The 18,845-nt window shown below is 36.0% G+C and overlaps 1 protein-coding gene across 2 annotated transcripts; it reads right to left on the bottom strand.

Moving 5' to 3' along the window:
- Nucleotides 1-6,618: 6,618 nt before the first annotated feature.
- LOC110735073 lies at nucleotides 6,619-12,919 on the bottom strand. 2 transcript variants are annotated; one of them, XM_021915207.1, is made up of 8 exons: nucleotides 11,389-12,919; nucleotides 9,144-9,517; nucleotides 8,620-8,765; nucleotides 8,432-8,520; nucleotides 7,768-8,325; nucleotides 7,383-7,584; nucleotides 7,212-7,297; nucleotides 6,619-7,129 (listed from the first exon to the last, which is right to left on the bottom strand). In XM_021915207.1, exons 5-8 carry the CDS (start codon nucleotides 7,786-7,788, stop codon nucleotides 6,896-6,898), a joined length of 543 nt encoding a protein of 180 aa, XP_021770899.1. In that variant the 5' UTR covers nucleotides 7,789-8,325; nucleotides 8,432-8,520; nucleotides 8,620-8,765; nucleotides 9,144-9,517; nucleotides 11,389-12,919; the 3' UTR covers nucleotides 6,619-6,895. The 2 variants fall into 2 exon arrangements, 1 of the variants encoding a protein (XP_021770899.1); XR_002513986.1 differs by having other exon boundaries at nucleotides 6,676-7,129; nucleotides 7,383-7,541; nucleotides 9,144-11,907.
- Nucleotides 12,920-18,845: the final 5,926 nt, after the last annotated feature.

Genomic DNA, 18,845 nt, shown 5'->3' on the forward strand with positions numbered 1-18,845 from the left:
TTGTCCTTGTTATAGAACTCCTTCTACGTACTTTTACGATGTTTGTGTGTTTTTCTAATTTTCTTGATATATATATTTGTCACAATACATACATTTTATTATCGTGTTCAACTTTTTTTTTTTTTTTTCATTGTCTTGTGTAATAAGAGATCAAAATATTTTAAAGTAAAATGTTAGTAACAATCAAAACACATGCACTATAAACAAAACAGGAACATTTAAAAATATAAATTTCAACATATTTTCAGAAAATAATGAACATAACTTAATATGAGAATGAACAAGTATCAAAATCTATATAAATTATAAACATTTTTCAATATGAGAATGAACAAATTAAAATTTAATTGAACATTTTTCAATATGATTATTAACAAGTATTAAAATCGAAACAAATGTCTTTTAATGTGAGAATGAATGAACAAGTATAAAACTAAATGAACATGTTTATATATGAGATTAAATATTGTATTAGATTGCAAATGAACATCTTTCAATATGAGAATGAACATATAATTTTAAGAGAATAAACATGTATCAAATTTAATTGAATATAAATGAACATGAAATCCAACTAAAATGATCATTGTTCCACCTAAAATGAAAATTTATGATAGATTGAATTTACTAGCCAAAATTCGTCAAATAACAATTTTTAGTAACAAAATAATTGATATTAGATTAATTGATAATTGATGCTTCAATTCCATAAATCAAATTGACTATTTATCTTTAACTTCATTTTAGTTATTGTAATATGAATACTAGTCCTTTTACAAATGATATAAAGTCCATCTAAAATGAACATTTACAATAGATTTAATGTACTAGCCAAAATTCACTTAATAACAATTTAATTAAACTATATTATAATAATTCAATTATTATTATAAGAATCATTTTTATCAAAAACTAATCGATATTCCTTATTAGATCGGTAGAAAATGTAGGAAGAAAATGGAGATCAGGACTTTTATCATAATTCTAATGATCGTATATTAATATATGCATGACCATATACTATTATATAAATGAACATTTATCAAAATGAAAATGAACATTAATCTACGAGCTAAATATATATTTCTCTAATCCTACTAAATAGATCAAATCCAGAAAATTAGGGCAATTAAACTCAATTTTAATTTATTTTTCTTGCCTAGTAATTAAATTTATAAGCTAAAAATACACCACAAATTGATTCAACTTAAAATAGATTATTATACCAAACATCATTCTACTATAATTATAAGAAATCATTTTTATGATAAAAATTATAAGAAAACATGAACTAATACTGGAATTTCACATATCTAGAGAAAGTAATTGAAGAATAAGGCAATTAAAAAGTTAGGGATTGTACTTTTTTTTTGAAAAAATAAACATAATCAACTTACAATTTGATTGTTAGTCGCTCTTTTGTAGAAATTTTCTGCATTTTCGCAATTTCATCTCTTACATCCAATGTTTTGGTAAAGATCTAAGAGTATCTTAATTTTTTAAAGACAAATTTGGGAGATTTTGTTAGTTTAGGAGTGAGAAAATGGGGTGAGAAAGGGGTAAAATTGAGAAGAGAATTTAAAATGTTGGAAAAATTATGGGGAAACTGATTTATAAGAGGAGGGAGAAAAGGTGGAAAACAAATTTTTATTGTTTAGGCTACATAGTGTACGTGGGGAGGGGGATGTAGATATTAATACCTACACTAGGGTGTAAGTATTAATAACTACTTAAATTATTGTATCCGACCTAATTCCTCTATTTTTGTAAGGGTACTAAACTACGCTCGTATAACCAAGTAAAGCTTGACTTGGTGTAGTTGGGGAGGAATTAACCTTCAAGGTGAAAAGGTCGAATCTTCTCAACTGCGGTACTTGGGAGGTGATGATCCCTTACCCTTCCCTCTCACTTCCAACTTTCAAGGGGTCTTTAGCCTTCCCTCATATTTTTGTATGAACAAACTTATTTATACCTCAAATAAATAACTCGTTTAACCCTCAAAATCAATTTTACTTCTATCTCTTCACCCCTAGGTCTAACTTTGCTTCACCAAACCACCACACTACTACTATTACAATTCAACCACCACACCATTATTACTACTAGAACATAACCACCAAGCAAAGCTACTCACTACAATTCAACCACCAGTCCAACGAGGAAACAAGTCAGGAAATCGAAAGTCTAGGAACGAGCAGTTATTTCTTTTTTATTTTTCGATTTCGCGTTGTTTTTGTTTTTGTTTTTTTTATTGAGCTACAAATAACTATGTAGCTTATTATTTTATTATTTATTATTTTTAATGTTATGTTAGTCAATTTGTTATTATTATTGTGTTCTAATAGTGATGATTAATATTGTTAATAATGTTACTATTTGTGGCCTTTTGAATTTTATTATTATTATTATCATCATATCTCAAAAACTGACAAAGCATATCTCAAAACTGACAAAGTCACACAGCCTACAAAAAATTAGTGGGAAGTCGAGATAAAATCTTGGCCCCCACTCCTCTATCTATAGCAAATCCTATCCTAGTGAAAAGCAGCAGCACGTGCCCCAATGTCTTGAGTTTTCGAGAACTTCTGGATCCGCTTCAACAATGTAACCGCCTCCTTCTCTAATTCCCCAAGTGAAAAGAAAGAGAAAGGAAGGAAGCCATATTTGATTAGGGGATTTTTCCCCACCGCGTGGACCAATTAAGCTCTGCCACGTGTCTCCCACGTGGACCAATCAGAGTCCGCCACATGCCACCTCGTGACAGGTCCAGGGTGGACCAATCAGGCCACGACACGTGGCAAACAGATAGCCAATCAGGAAAGCAGCTTATTACGGCCCAAATTCCTAGGCAAAAGCCCAGTCAGTCCTAGGTTTACTGAAACCTAGTACTGGGCACGTTTTCCATCACCCTATAAAAGGGAGATGTTCCCCCTCGGGAACATAGATACATTGCATACACAAGAGTGATTACGCAATCAATACACATTAACTCACAATCGGAGAAAGTCAGACACTTGACACCTCGAACCGAGCAATTACACATTGCAGATCCTCTCTTGGAATCCAAGAGAGACTTTACTTTCCGCAATTTACTCCTCATACACGTTCTAACTTGATCGTCGGAGGCGGAACTCCACCCAACCGGAGTTTCCGTTGTTTTGCAGGTACAGGCGTCTAGAGACCAGTCCTGGAATTGTAACTCTCCTGTAGGACATCAAAAAACCCCGAAACATTTGGCGCCGTCTGTGGGGTGAGTACTTTCGAGATGGATTCACAACCTATACCGCCCCTAAATGAGAAACGGCCCCTGGACGATGCCCAGGTGACCTCAGATCGAGATATGGAGGACGACTGCGAGGTCGCCACCCGAACGGCCCCTGACGGGTCCCTTATATCTCGGCGCCTCCGTCCCACCAAGACGAAGGAACAGAACGATGATCAGGCGGCCAAAGGGTCCACTCCCATCACCAGAAACGAACTCATGACTCTCATGACAAGTTTCAAAGGGGAGATTAAGGATCTCATTGACAAACGGACGATTGTTCCCATAAAAGAACAGTCGGCCAAGAAGCCCTCCCAGTCTGGGAGAAACAAGCCGGTCAAGGACCGAGAGGCAACTTCTTACCCTAAACCTAGGGAAAGACAGTCGCCTGTGATCGACCTAACCAAATTTTGATTCCCTGAGCCAGGGAGGAGGAAGGCCATCCGGCATGTTCAGCCGGATGGTTCAAAGAAAACCTATTCCGATGCTCGGATGCTAATCCAACAAAAGAGGAATATACAACTGTCGGAGTCGGCTTCCACGTCGAACTTTCAAGACAGCTCTCAGAATACCTCAATGAGGTATTCCCACTCAAACCATGAGAACTAGAAAGGCGGCATGTCCGCGTACTCTGGCCCTCAGGCGTACCAAGCGGCCCCGTATGTTCCTCAGCAGGCATACGTCCCGTATGGTCAACCTTATATGCAGCCTACTCTCTTCGAAGGATAGGCGGCATCTAATGTCCAGCCCCTGGACTGGCAGCTTCGTCTGCTAAGACTTGGAGAGCAACCCAGTGTATTCTCCAAGGAAATAACTGAAGTCGCACAGCCGGCTAAGGTGAAGAATGTGTTGGTTGGAACTTATGATGGTACCACCAACCCTGAAGACCACTTGATGGCATACACCAACCTTATGTATCTTCAAGGGCTGGATTACATCTCAACGTGGAAAAAACACTATGTGTGTTATTTTGTTGTGCTATTTGTGTTTGCTGCCATGTCTTTTTCTTATGGTGGCCCTACGATGATCTATTTTGGAATTTGTCCTTAATGGTGAGCAACCAAAATTGTCTAAATAGGTTGATCAAGTGATTATAGCTAAAGAAGCTCAAGTGTTTCGATTAGTCTGTTATAACGAGTTTATAAAGTTTTATAAATAGCTCACTTAATTTATTGAGTTGTAATTATTTGGATTTTGTAAGCCTTAGCACTTGACAAGAGTTGTCAAGTGTGGCAGTAATACCTCCGACTTTAGGTATATGCTTCCGCAATTTTATTCAAAGGTTGTTTATTTTTCCTTTAATTCTTATTCATTATTAGTTAGTTAATCGGGGGTGTTACAAAATGGTATTCATAGGCTAACCGCTCGTGGGATTTACGCAGGGATCTTCATATCCCAGTGCGTTTTGGTTTAGGATTAAACCTATTAATTAAGAATTAGGATTAAAATTGACATAGGTTAAGCCATTTCAAGAGTAGTGTTTCTCTATGTGCTTGTGTTTGTTATTCTTTTTATTTTTATGTGGCTGGATAATCTTACACCCAGAGATATGTATATATCTCGAGATAAATTAGGCATTGCTCTTAGATCATATGACTCCAAAGTGACATAGAATCATGTACATAACAATTGAACACCACCACCATATATATATAATAATCACAGATAAATCACTAAATCTAAGGCCTAATTTATATGTAATGTATACAAGCAAAGCTAGCATTTTGACTCAATCAATCTCAAGAGACTAATGTCTACTGTTTAGGCCATCTGTAAAATTACAACACGAAAATTCGAGAGCTCACCATTTGGTTGTGCATTAGCCAATTTTCGGACCTCAAATATAATGAACACGAAATCATTCGCTCGATTTAACATTAGATAATACCAAGAAACTACCCGTAAATTTTATTGTAGAACAACTCAGCAAAGACAGTTAAAAATATGACTTACTGGAGTAAAATCTTTGATGATGCTTGAGAATTTAGGAGCTAAGATCAGAATTTGTAGTTCCAACTGTCATCAGAATCCCATTAGTCCCGCATTCGCATAAAAATATCAACAATTTGCAATAGCATGAATGATAAAGGAGTATATATCATTGAAACTAATACAATTTCATGAACTTATAATAATAAAAATAAAAAAATACAAACAAAAGAATTAAAATAAAAATTAGTCAAAAAGTTCTAATTAATGGAGAGACACTACTGTGAAATCCCCCAAAGTGCGAAAGAGTATTGCTAAGTCGTATCGAATTTCGAGAGTAGTTAGCAATGTAATGTGAGAATGATCCAAGAAACCAGCATATCTTTGCAACTTTCAATTGCATTGTTTGAAAAAGCAGAATTCATTCCTTAAAAAAAAAAAGGAACATCAAATGTATCAGCGAAATTGGTTCATGGGTAATCAAATTATCTAGCAAAGATAAACGATAAAGACTTTAATTACAATAAAAACACAAAATTACTTCATAATTCGAAGTTCTTGAAGAAATGAAGAGGGATACTCTGTTCTTGTAACTAATCATAGAAATAGATTATACTAAAATAAAAACTTACAATAATACAACGATAATTGAATAATAATAATCTTTAACAGAAATTTCAATCTTTTCAATAATAAAACATAAAAATCACTAACCAAATATGGAGAGATTGGAAGACTCATCAAGATGAAATGTGGTATTAATTTGCGAAATGCGATCGAAGTTAATCATCTTGATAATAATGGGTTTGCTGGAATTAATGTAGATGATCATTTCAGAATCTTGAATTTGGGTATTGCCATCATTAATCTCATTCTGAGTAAATTTTGTCATCAATCTTATATTTTGTGGGAACAATTTTTGAGTCCTTCATTTGAATTGGTTGAAGTTGAAATTGATTTCCGGGTTTAAGGTTTGAAGGTTCAGTAATGATTGAGGAAGATTATTGAAGAAAAAATCAGATTAGAGAGTAATTAAAGAGAAATGAAACAAGAATTTTTTTTTTTCGAGAATGTTTTTGTAGTTGGGTTACTACTAACAGAACAGAGGTTGCTTACTTGCCTAATAACGGCCTAACTGCCTAGTTGGATGAGTTAGTTACAGTTTCAATATTTTGTCACACTTTTAATTAACTAAAAAATGTGACAAGAAATTTAAATTAAAATATAAATACGATATATAAGATTTATTCGACTAGTTAAGCTACTTCTAGAACTGATTATGCACGCCTTATGTTACTAAATCAACTGATAATTCAATTTTGAAACTTTGAACTGTGGTTTCACCCTTTCACTAGGCAGCACAAAAGACTAATTTTCAGTACAAATTAAGTGAATTCAATAGAACTTAATAAAGGATGAGGTAAGAATAACAATCAAAATACCATCACTTTTACTTCATTGAGCAGCTATGGGCAGTATGATAATACTAACAGCTAAAGATGCATATAAAGCAAGCATATCATATACTTGATAAGCTAAATCATTGTTTAATTCTCTAATCAAGCCAAATTTACAGTACCTTTGTGTGTCGTGCTTTGTACATTCACTCTATTTTCCACATTCTAGGAATTTCACTATATAGTCAATTAGTTACTTAGAAACTACTTATAGCTAAACTTATCCATAAGCGTGTAAAACTGCTTATCAGAACAAAGATTTCTTGACAACCGATGTCGCCTCGAAGAAGAACACCAGTTCAACTTCTTCGAGGCAAAATCGGATCATGACACGTTGGTGAGGTTCTGAAAGAACACTCACCAAAGGCCTTAGTGCCAACTTTGATGCCATATGTGCTGCCTTCATCAACACTTTCGAATGATGCATTATAAAGTCTGCGGCATGCATCTGATCTGCTTCTACTCTCCTGCTTTCAACAACCTGCAAAATCACAAGCAAAAACTTAATGCTCTGCATCGATCACATTAATCTGATCATGCTGACTATGAGTTTTGAGCATTACCTCTTCAGGTTTATAGGTCGTATGCCAACTAAAATTCTCTACAGGAAGGGAAAGCCACACATATTTCTCATCTATTGTCACTGAAACTGATCACATATAGAAAATTCACAGATTAAACCAAGCTTACATTGATGAAACGGTTGACTAATACATGAAGAATGAGATACAAACCTTTCTGAGATGGCATGTCAGAATAATGATGAAACTCCGCCAATTCCCTAAGATGTTCAGGTTTGATAGCACCCTCACAATCACAAAGGAATGTGATCCCAGGAATGCTCTCAATTTCTTCACCCAGCTTGAAATTAAACTCCTTTTTAGGATCCATTCCTGAAATAATTTCAAAAACCTCAACAAGACTTTTATGGTGTGTCTACACAAGGATCAAGAAGTAATAAGAATAAAAGGAAAAAAAACCAAAAACAAAATGAAGTTATTTGTACTAAATATCTTATTAGTAAAATATTGTTACTAAATAAAAACATATCTCAATGTCATTCAATCACACTACAATGCAAAATAAAGAATAGATAATGCAACAAAATAGAATTTTTACCGTTTCTGCAGAATAGCTCATTAGAGCCGTCAAGATGATAAATGGTTTGAAGATTTTCTTCAGGAGCGCTTCCCCAGAATTTGATCAACCTCGAAAAGATCAATTGTCTTTCCAATAATGGGTTTGGTGCATTCAAAGTCTATCATCACACGACAGTTCAATCGAAAGTGAGCAACAACCTTTGCTTTGGGTGTTGTGGACCGTGATCTCGAAACCTCCATTCTCAGTAATGTCCAGCCTTCCTATGCATTCGGGGTTTAATTTCTGTTTAGCGAGAAATGATAATGGCCACCTCACTTTGAGTACTGGCTTTAGTTGAAAGCTAATGACCCTTTCAGGTTTTATGTTCCTCACAACCCATGTTGTGGTGTAGACGAACTCCAAATAGCCGAGTCCTTGAAGGCCAAATCGCATCCTGACTAGTTGGTCTGGTTGGAGATGAAAACACAACATAGGACGCTCTTCCAATGTTGATGCTATCTTCAATACTTCCAAATGATGCATTATTAAACAAGCTTGAGCTTTCTGACCAAGTTCCAGTCCTCTGGTTCCAGCACCCTGCAAAATTGACAAACAAAATACTTATTTCTCTGAATCATCAGTAACCTTCTTTTGTAATCAATTTGATCATTCATGCTGAATAACTATGAGATTTGAGCATTACCCCCATTACCCCTTCGAAATCATGCGCCAAAATGTCAGGTTGTCCTCCAACATAGAAAACCACACCTTTCTCTTCTATCTCCATTATAACTGAAAACACACACATCTATATATATAAATAACCAAGCTAAGTTTACATTGATGATATGATTGACTAATACATGAAAGGATGAGATAATTATTAACTACCTTACACACATCTTTGAGTTGCTGAATCATTTTTCTTAGATAGGAAGATGTCAGAACAGCCTCACAGAAGGCGATCGCAAGAAATCTCTCAATTTCCACATTCATATCATACAACTTCACACTGTACTCATTATCAGGATCACTTCCTGAAATAATTTCAAAAACATCAACAAGAATTTATGTAATGTGTAAAGGTCTGGAATCAGTTTTGATGGTCGAAGAACTCAGACATCACTATTTGGGTATTCAATAGAAGAATTTTTTATTGTATAGTTTCCACTCATAATACAAAGTCACGACTAAGCCTTATATAAAATAACTCCTAGTCAACACTGTAAAGTAAAATCCTGTATACAAGAAGGATAGATACTTACTAAAATAACAAAATACAAGGAAAGATAACAAATATACAAAGATCATATACAGCTCATACACAACTCATATCATGCAAATCTTGGACCAAATATGTTTCTTTATAATGACTTATCATTATGAAACTAATTAAGATTAAGAAAGAATTGTACCCTGTATGAATGTTAGCTTATCGGACCCATCAAGATAAAGAATGGTGAAAGTATCATCTTCACTAGCACAATGCATAATCAGTCCAATCTCTGCCACAAAAATCAGCTTTCCAGTAATGTGTTTGCTGCATTTGAACTCGATCAGCTCAGAACGGTTCAAGCAAAGATGAAGAACAACATTGGTTTCTGCGTTGCGAACCGTAATCTCGAAACTCTCCCCGGTAATGTCCAATCTCCCCATGCCATTTGAGTTAGCAAAACAAAGAGATTCCATTGACTGCCTCAGTTGGAGTATTGAATTCAATTTAATGTTTATGACTTCTTTTGAGTTTGTGTTTGAAGATTCAGCAGCCATGATTGAAACAGTGAAAAAACTAATAGAACTCAGAGAAGAGAGAAGAACATCAGGAGAGATTTCTTATTTCTGAAAGAATTTTTTTTTTCAGATTATACAATGTATGAATGAGTAATGTAATAATATTACAATGCTTAAGTATATATACAGTATACAACAAACTATAACAAACTAGATTAATTAGTTACAAAAAGGTGCTTTAGGATCGATTTTTTTTGGTCGATTTACTTCTTCAACTAGCCTAATAACCTTTTACAGGTCGAAATATATTGCTTGATTCAAACACCTAGCTTAATATACATCTTTGTATCGATTTTTTTGGTAGATTTACTTCTTCAACCTTCCAATTCTTTCTCTTTCTCTCTTCTGCCTTTCACTCCTTTTGATTTTACTCTTCTCCATTTTTCTAAGCTTCCATCCTATTGGATAATGAGGTGCTACACTAAACCTTATAACACTCAATTATTGATACATCAAGCCATCAACAATGGTGACTCAACTGCAAAATCTACTCAGTAATTCAGAATTTTAGCTAAATTGGCCATCAGACAAAAAAGATCACTGAAACAGCAAGCAATAAACATATATCTGATATATGCATTTATAATCGACGAAGAGAGAGAAGCAACAAGCAAACAATTATTAGTCAAATTTAGCCACGGTATTCTCTTTACGCCGTTCAATTTCATAGATCAAGCAATAAGCATAGTGCATTTATGATCAACGAAGCAATCAAAGATATCAAATCAAGGTTGAGAAACTATTTCACTAGCGCAAAATCAAATGTATACAGTATTCAATCAGCAAAACATTGATAGCGTAACACTCAAGCAAAATTCAACAAAAAAAAAACTGCTAAGTTCCTCAATAATTGAATCTGAACAAATCAGAACACTAATTTTACTGAAAAATTAGATAAAATACACAAAAATGAGCCAAAATTGACACAAAAATGAGCCAAAATTGACTAGAAACAGCAGAAGTGATCAATAATGCAGAGAAATTTACATGAATAAAAATAATGGATAATCAATGATTGCAAATCGAAAGAAATTGAAAATTCTTCGGTAAAATACACACTTACTCAAGAATGAGATTGAATACATACTAATGAAACGCTACATATGAATTTTAGTTAAACCACAAATTCAATTTGATATTGTATCATATGCAAAATCTACTCAGTAATTCAGAACTTCAGCCAAATTGACAATCGGATCAAAAAAGATCACTGAAACAGCATGCAATAAACATATATCTGATGACTGATATATGCATTTATGATCAATTAAGAGAGAGAAGCAATATGCGAACAATTATTAGTCAAATTTAGCCACAGTATTCTCTTTATGCCGTTCAATTTCAGAGATCAAACAATAAGCATAGTGCATTTATGATCAACATAGCAAATATATCCAAATCGAAGCTGCGAAACTAAGCATTAGCACAAAATCAAATGTAAACAGTATTCAACAAGATATTGACACCGTTACACACATGCTGAAGAAGATTATAATTCACAATTTAGGACAAAAAACAGCTAAATTCCACAATAATTGAATCTGAACAATTTAGAACACTTGAATTAAACAAATGTTAGAGTATATACTCAAAGATGGGCGAAAATTGAGTAGATACCGTAGAAATTAAGCTCGATCTATGATGCAGAAAAATTTCTATGAAAAAGTAGTGGATAATCAACGATCACACACCGAAAGAAATTGATAATTTACCGATAATTAAGACAAACTTGCTCGAAAATAAACGATCAAAACAAATTTAGTTAAGCCACAAATTCAATGTGATATGGTAAATCGTTGAGCAAATGAAAAAGCTGAAACTGAAAATTGAAACAGAGAGTTGTGAGAGAGAGATGAGAGAGAAAATTACCGTAAAGAAGAGAAGAAAGTTGAGAATTAGGATTGATTTGCGGCGATGAAGAGGTCACAATTGCTTGCTCCACTGTTGAGAATTGATCAGCACTCAAAGAAGAGAGAGAGAGAATTTGAGAGGGAGAGAAACAGAGAATGAGAGATGATGTATGAATGTATTAGCGGGAAATTTTGAATCAATTTGTAATCAAGTTTATGAATTTGCCGATGAGAAATGACCAAAATCAGATATCCGTATTTGAAAAATCAGATACTACTATTTGATATCCGTATCCGATCTAAAATTTTCGGATATCCAAATATCTAATATCCGACCCATCTGATAATATGGGTTTTATCAAAAAAAATACTAGCCAGCCCATCTGCCCATCCCATCCCCACCACCACCACCGTTCCCTATTTTCCGACAGCCCCCTTCCCATCCCCCACCCTCCGGCAGCCCTTCTCCTCATCCCCCACCACCGGAATCCCCCCTTCCCCACCACAAACTCAGCGAAATCAACCCCCCTCCCCGAATCACCCTTCGATTCCCACCCCCAGCCCCGAAAACCACCCAGCACCGTAAACCAACCATGCTCGTAAGGCTACCTTAATAATTCCCAAATCCATCTTAACTATTTGGAAATCGCCATCCCCACCACCGAAAACCCTTCACCCACCACAAAACCACCCACCCAGCTCGAAACCATCCCTTCCAACCGTAAACAACCTCACCCAACCAAAAAGAACCCCTAATACTGCTCGAAAGAACCATCCTTCAACCTTAAATCAGCTACCTTCCACCGAAATCTAGCCACCCTAGCCCAAAAATTACCCACTCCCTTCGAAAATCCATTCACAGTCCATCCCTTTCGATAATTCGGCTCACATCGCCTACCCCCGTCGAAAATTTGACCCTAACCAGCCACCCCCTACGAAAATTCGACCCACACCACCCACCCCTTCAAAATCGATTTGGGGCTTTAAGTGGATCGTTGCAAGCTGCTGCTGTTTGCGGCTTGGTTCTGTAGTTGCATGTCGGACAATGGCTGGTGTATAAGGCGAGGGCAGCTTTGAGCAATGATGAAAGAGACGGTGTGTGTATTAGCTTCGATCTATGCTCTTCTTCTCTATTTATCAATCTTCTCTTCTTAAAATTGTTACAGTGAGATCTGAGAAGTCATGAACAACTTGCCATTTTCAGAGGAGAGAGAAAGCTCGGAAATTGCCGATAATGGCGGCCTACAGAGCAGAAGTCGAAGAGGGAGATCTGAGATGAGAGAGGAGGGAGGAGGGAGAAGGGAGAAAATAGAAGAGAAAGAGAAAGAGGCGGATTACGGGATTAGCGTCTTAGAGTTATCCGAAATTTTGTTAAATAATTTTTTTTTTTTTTTTTTTTTTTTTTTGTTTAGAAAAAAAAGTGTTTTTTTCGGATCCCCGATCCGATTTCTGAAATCCGACATTTTCCGGATATTCGAATATCCGAAATCGAAATTTTCAATATCCGATATCCGAAATTTTTAAATCGGATGCGGATCGAATTTTCGGATTATCAAATAGTTTTGCTCTGCCCTACAAAATACCCCTTATGAAAAGAGCGAAACTCTTAATTTGAATGCAATAAATGATTCCGTTTTGTGTAAAATTGCCATGTCTCTCGATCTTTCTCTTCACATGATTATATATATTTTTTAGGAAAAATTGTCGGGATAGTTCGACTTTTGCCTTATCAGCCCAAAATAATCTCACCTTTCGATTATTTTTTAATAATCCGACCTTTATATCCAATCCGCTTTCAATGGTTCCAAGTGACCTGAAACCGGTTAAATAGGTTACCATAAGATTGTTTGCACACGTGTCATCACGTCATTGGTAAAAAAAATTAAAAAAGAATTAAAAGAAAAATTAATCAAAGATAATTAAAAAAAATATTGAAAAAAAAAACGCACAACCACCCTTCTCTGGCAGACCCACCATCGAAACCACCTCCCTACCCAGCCCACCCACCGAAACCATCACTCCATCGTGGGTAGGGATCGAACCCTTGACCTCAAGGGCCAAAGGGGGGAGTACTCACCACCTGAGCTACTCACCTATCCCCCTATGTATGATAATATTATCATGAAGCATAATAGACCTATATAGGGGAGATGTTTGACATAAGTGTAATTAAGAAGTGTAACTTCTCTATCAATAGTTCCTTTTTTTTTTTACAAGGAGAAAAACACAGGCACAAGAACCTAAAACATAGTGCCAAGGTCATAAAAATCTTAACCCCTACTAACCTCATTCCATCTATATCTATCGCTACATACAACAGGAAAACAGTGGAGAGTTCTTGATAATAGCTGGATCTTCCTAAAAAAGAAAAAAAATCTTCCCGGCACATTGAAATCAGTCGAGTTGAAAATGTCTTCACTGTTTTTTCTATCTCCATACACTCTTAGCTGGATATGCCAAATTCCTTGGTTTATAGCGCAAACCAGACCTGAGTGGATACCCCAAAGTAAAAATTGGATCCGTGAAGCAGAGAAACTCTTCAATGTCCACTTTTAAGAGCCTATTTTTCCATATCAGAAACTAATTTCGAACGATCCATGCAAAATGATCTTTGAAGCATGCAAATTCTGCACTTGAGAATCTCGTGAGACTCACACATTTGGGACCCAATAAAGGAAACTAAACAGTCTCGCTCGAAACCAGGGAGTTCTTTCGGCTCTTCCTTAACAACCTTCCGAAGGATGGTAAACCTACTTCCCCTTAAAATAGACATCTCCTCTCCCATTTTTATGTACCTGTACGCATTTGGTTAATACCCTTTGAAGACCACTCTATTCCATTCTAGCCATATACTACGGGTGACTAATAGGATTTGTAAAACACGACTCCCTCCATCGTTATCCATCTTACCTAGGTAATGACTAATGAATCTAGTTCTGAGCCCACTGATTCAGGGGAAGGTGCTCCTGGGCCCCAATTCTGATTCCAATGAAGCTAGAAGCCCAAACTCGCTTAGAAAATTCACAGTCTCTGAAACTAGAGATTTTCCCCCAATAATCAAAACTTAAGATTCACTAGACGAAAAAGCTAATTTGGCACCGGTTCAAACCCCCCCTAAGGCACCGGTTTTGAATCGTTGGGGATTTGAGGGATGCCAAATCCTCAAAAATTTGGCACCGGTTCAAAACCGGTGCCAACTTCAATGGCGCCAGTTTTTTTTTAATAAATTCAATGTAATAGGCACCGATTTTGAGCTTGAACCGGTGCCTTTGACTTGTTTTTTTTTTTCGGCAATAATATATATTAATATTAATACTAATAAATATAATAATAATGAGATCATGTACATAATACCGATAATTAATAATAATAATAATTATTATTATTATTACTATTATTATTAATTTTAATAATAATAATAATTATTATTATTATAATATTAATATTAATATTAATTATTATAATTATTATTATTATAATATTAATAATAATTAGTATTATTAATATATTAATAATAATAATAATTGAAAATAATAAAAATGCAAGGACATAAATATTGATAACAATCCCAAAATATGATATTAATTAGAAAAATGTGTCATAACTACAAACAAACATAATTAATTAGTAATAATGTAGTACACTAAACTAGTTAAAACAGAAATAAATGATGTTTACAAATTAAATGTGATGTAGGCCGCCAACATGTCTCGAATTACATTGAGTTCCTCGTTCGTGAACGGATTTCCCGTTTGTCCCTTGCAAAACTTGGAATACATACACAAAACGTAAGTTAGTAGGAGTGAACTCATAAATAGGCATAACATGTCTTTATCACTTATTTATAGATGGCCAAGGCTTGAAATTACAAGAAAATAACAGTTAAGGGGTTTTAGAACGTATTTTGAACCATAATGGCCCGAGTAAGGCCGTTTTGACTACTAAGATGCCTATTTCTTACATTTCTTGTCTAGTAAACTCATAAATAGGCATAACATGTCTTTACCACTTATTTATAGATGGCCAAGGCTTGAAGTTACAAGAAAATAGCAATTAAGTGGTTTTAGAACGCATTTTCAACCAAAATGGCCCGAGTACGGCCATTTTGACTACTAGGATGCCTATTCCTATATTTTTTGTCTAGTGAACTCATAAACAGTCATAACATGTCTTTATCACTTATTTATAGATGGCCAAGGCTTGAAATTACAAGAAAATAGCAATTAAGGAGTTTTGGAACGCAATTTCAACCAAAATGGCCCGAGTAAGGCCATTTTGACTACTAGGATGCCTATTTCCTACATTTCTTGTCTAGTGAACTCATAAATAGACATAACATGTCTTTATCACTTATTTATAGTTGGCCAAGGCTTGAAGTTACAAGAAAATAGCAATTAAGGAGTTTTGGAACGCAATTTCAACCAAAATGGCCCGAGTTGGGCCATTTTGACTACTAGGAAGCTTATTTCCTACATTTCTTGTCTAGTGAACTCATAAATAGTCATAAAATGTCTTTATCACTTATTTATAGATGGCCAAGGCTTGAAATTACAAGAAAATAGCAATTAAGGGGTTTTAGAACGCATTTTGAACCAAAATGGCCCGAGTAAGGCCATTTTGACTACTAGGATGCCTATTTCCTACATTTCTTGTCTAGTGAACTCATAAATAGACATAACATGTCTTTATCACTTATTTATAGATGGACAAGGCTTGAAATTACAAGAAAATAGCAATTAAGGAGTTTTGGAACGCAATTTCAACCAAAATGGCACGAGTAAGGCCATTTTGACTACTAGGATGCCTATTTCCTACATTTCTTGTCTAGTGAACTCATAAATAGGCATAACATGTCTTTATCACTTATTTATAGATGACCAAGGCTTGAAATTACAAGAAAATAGCAATTAAGTGGTTTTAGAACGCATTTTGAACCAAAATGGCCCGAGTAAGGCCATTTTGACTACTAGGATGCCTATTTCCTACATTTCTTGTCTAGTGAACTCATAAATAGGCGTAACATGTCTTTATTACTTATTTATAGATGGAAAAGGTTTGAAATTACAAGAAAATAGCAATTAAGGAGTTTTGGAACGCAATTTCAACCAAAATGGCATACCTCTTCAAGCTGTTGTGTGTCTGTACAATGACTCACTATGTCAAACATGAATCTCATCACGTATAGGCCACAATCAACTCCGTTATCTTGTTGTGTGCACTAACATGAGGAAGAAAGTACATGAATCAAACATACATAGCAAATTAGCAACATCTTACGCATTGTATATTACGAAAATCACAATATCATGTGGCATTACCATTGGTGATTTCCATGTAGGACCTCGAGGAGCTCGAGAATTTATCTTCTTCGTAACACTACATAAAAATGTAAGTTCAAATTTGATTAGTATAATTAATATATACGAGTTAGGTTATGATAATCAATAACAAGAGGTGAAGCTATGTATATTTACTTTTGCAGTATGGACTTCACGAGGCGCTTTCTTAGTTGAGGTAACTGAGCAGAATCAAAGAAGAAGATTGTGTTACTGGAAACACAAATCACCAGTAGGGTCCAATGATAACTACGTACATACATTCACACGAGACAAACAAATCAATAATTAGGCAAGTACAACATATAAACTGGGAAAACAAATGAATTTGACAAGCATAATCTGACGTACTCCTCATAATATGGGGCAAATATAAACATGTCTCCCGCATGCACTGATTCCTTGATACCACGTTCAACATAGTACAACATGTCAGCATGGTTGCCTAAGATTCTAGCAGTGGAGATCTGCTCAGGGCATAACCACCCAATTTGACATGGAGAACCAAGCTCCCATAAGTGCTCCTGGAGTGCTCTGCATGCATGACAATAGAATGTTAATCGAAAACCAACCGTCAATCACCACTAAACTGAATAACATAAATTGAGTAGTAGTTGAATTACCTGACGCATATTTGAATGAGGGAAATGTTAAGCATTGCACCACTTAGAAATTCCTTCACATCTTCTTTGAATAGCCATGCCATTGCATCATCATCGTAGTGGAACATTTCCTTAGGTAGTGGAACTTGAATGGGGCTGTCACTAGGCAACACGCAAACACGGTTGTGCAGATAAGTTAACTCCTTAGAGAGCGATTGAAGCACCGTGTCTTCAACTAGTGGAGTAGCTTGCATAGCTGAACCTCGTGAAGAGCTCTTGTTCGATGCTTTTCTACTCACCGAGCCATGTTCACTCCTCTTCTTTGGCATCGGTTGATCAATGCTTTTTGGCCCCTCCACCCTCTTCTTTGGAGTTTGGCTTTTCCTCGATGGCTAATAAGACAAATCACACAAATGGTTAGAAAAGAATTTCATCCAACTCTTGGGAGTAAAGCGTGAACTTTAAATCTTAATTACCTAGTTCATCAACCGTATCCAAGCACATGGCCATTGCACAAAACTACCTTTTGCCTCCCAAAGTGTAAGGAAACTCATCCTCCTCTACGGGCACAGGTATTAGGATGTCCTCGAACCCGGCAACCACAGAATGGATCCCGACCGAATAATGCTTAGGTCGAAGCGGTCGCAAATGGACCGTACCTTGTTCGGCCGGTTGTGCACTACCATATGCAACAAAATTCAAAGCTCCACTAAGCGATTCACCCGGGTGAAGAATTTCACAACGGGTCTCTTCCTGCACCAATTTGGAATATCACTTGTAAGAAAGAAGTAGAACAAAAAAAAGAGAAGAGCAAAACAACTAATGAAAAACTGAACAACAGCAACATCGGAACAGCGCAGCAACAGAACTGCTGCACAGCTGCTGCCTGCACCAGTGTTGCCTGCTGCCTGCATCAGTGCTGCTGCTGCCTGGTGCTAATGCACTGGTGCACTGGTGCTGGTGCACTGGTGCTGGTGCAGTGCCCTGGTGCCTGGTGCGCTGGTGCTGGTGCAGTGCACTGGTGCCTGGTGCTGGTGCCCCGATATCAATAGAGAAAGCATTACGTATTTCCGTTTCATACACAACCAAGGAGGCAAATTGTAGATCACTAACAGTACCGGCCATGTGCTATGTTGGGTACTAAGAGTGCCAAATGGATTTATCCTGTCCGTGCACAAACCAAGCCTTAAATTTCTAACTTCATCACCAAATTCTCCAAACTTGATATCAAGGTTCTTCCATTGCGGGGAGTCGGCTGGATGTTTCAGCATTCTATTATTCTTTCTTCCCTCTGCATGCCACCTCAAGTTTTTAGCGTCTGTTGGTGTTGAGAATAGACGCTTAAACCTTGGAATAATGGGAAGATACCACAACACCTTAGCAGGCGGTCCCTTCTTCCCAGCATTGCAACTCATGTGCTTGTAGCGCGACTTCTTACATCGTGGACACTCCTCCAATTTTTCATATTCATTTCGATAAAGAATACAATCATTAGGACATGCATGTATCTTCTTATACTCCAAACCAAATGGACACAT

This window comes from Chenopodium quinoa, unplaced genomic scaffold (genome assembly GCF_001683475.1).
Source record: "Chenopodium quinoa cultivar QQ74 unplaced genomic scaffold, ASM168347v1, whole genome shotgun sequence".
Classification (NCBI taxonomy): Eukaryota; Viridiplantae; Streptophyta; class Magnoliopsida; order Caryophyllales; family Amaranthaceae; genus Chenopodium; species Chenopodium quinoa.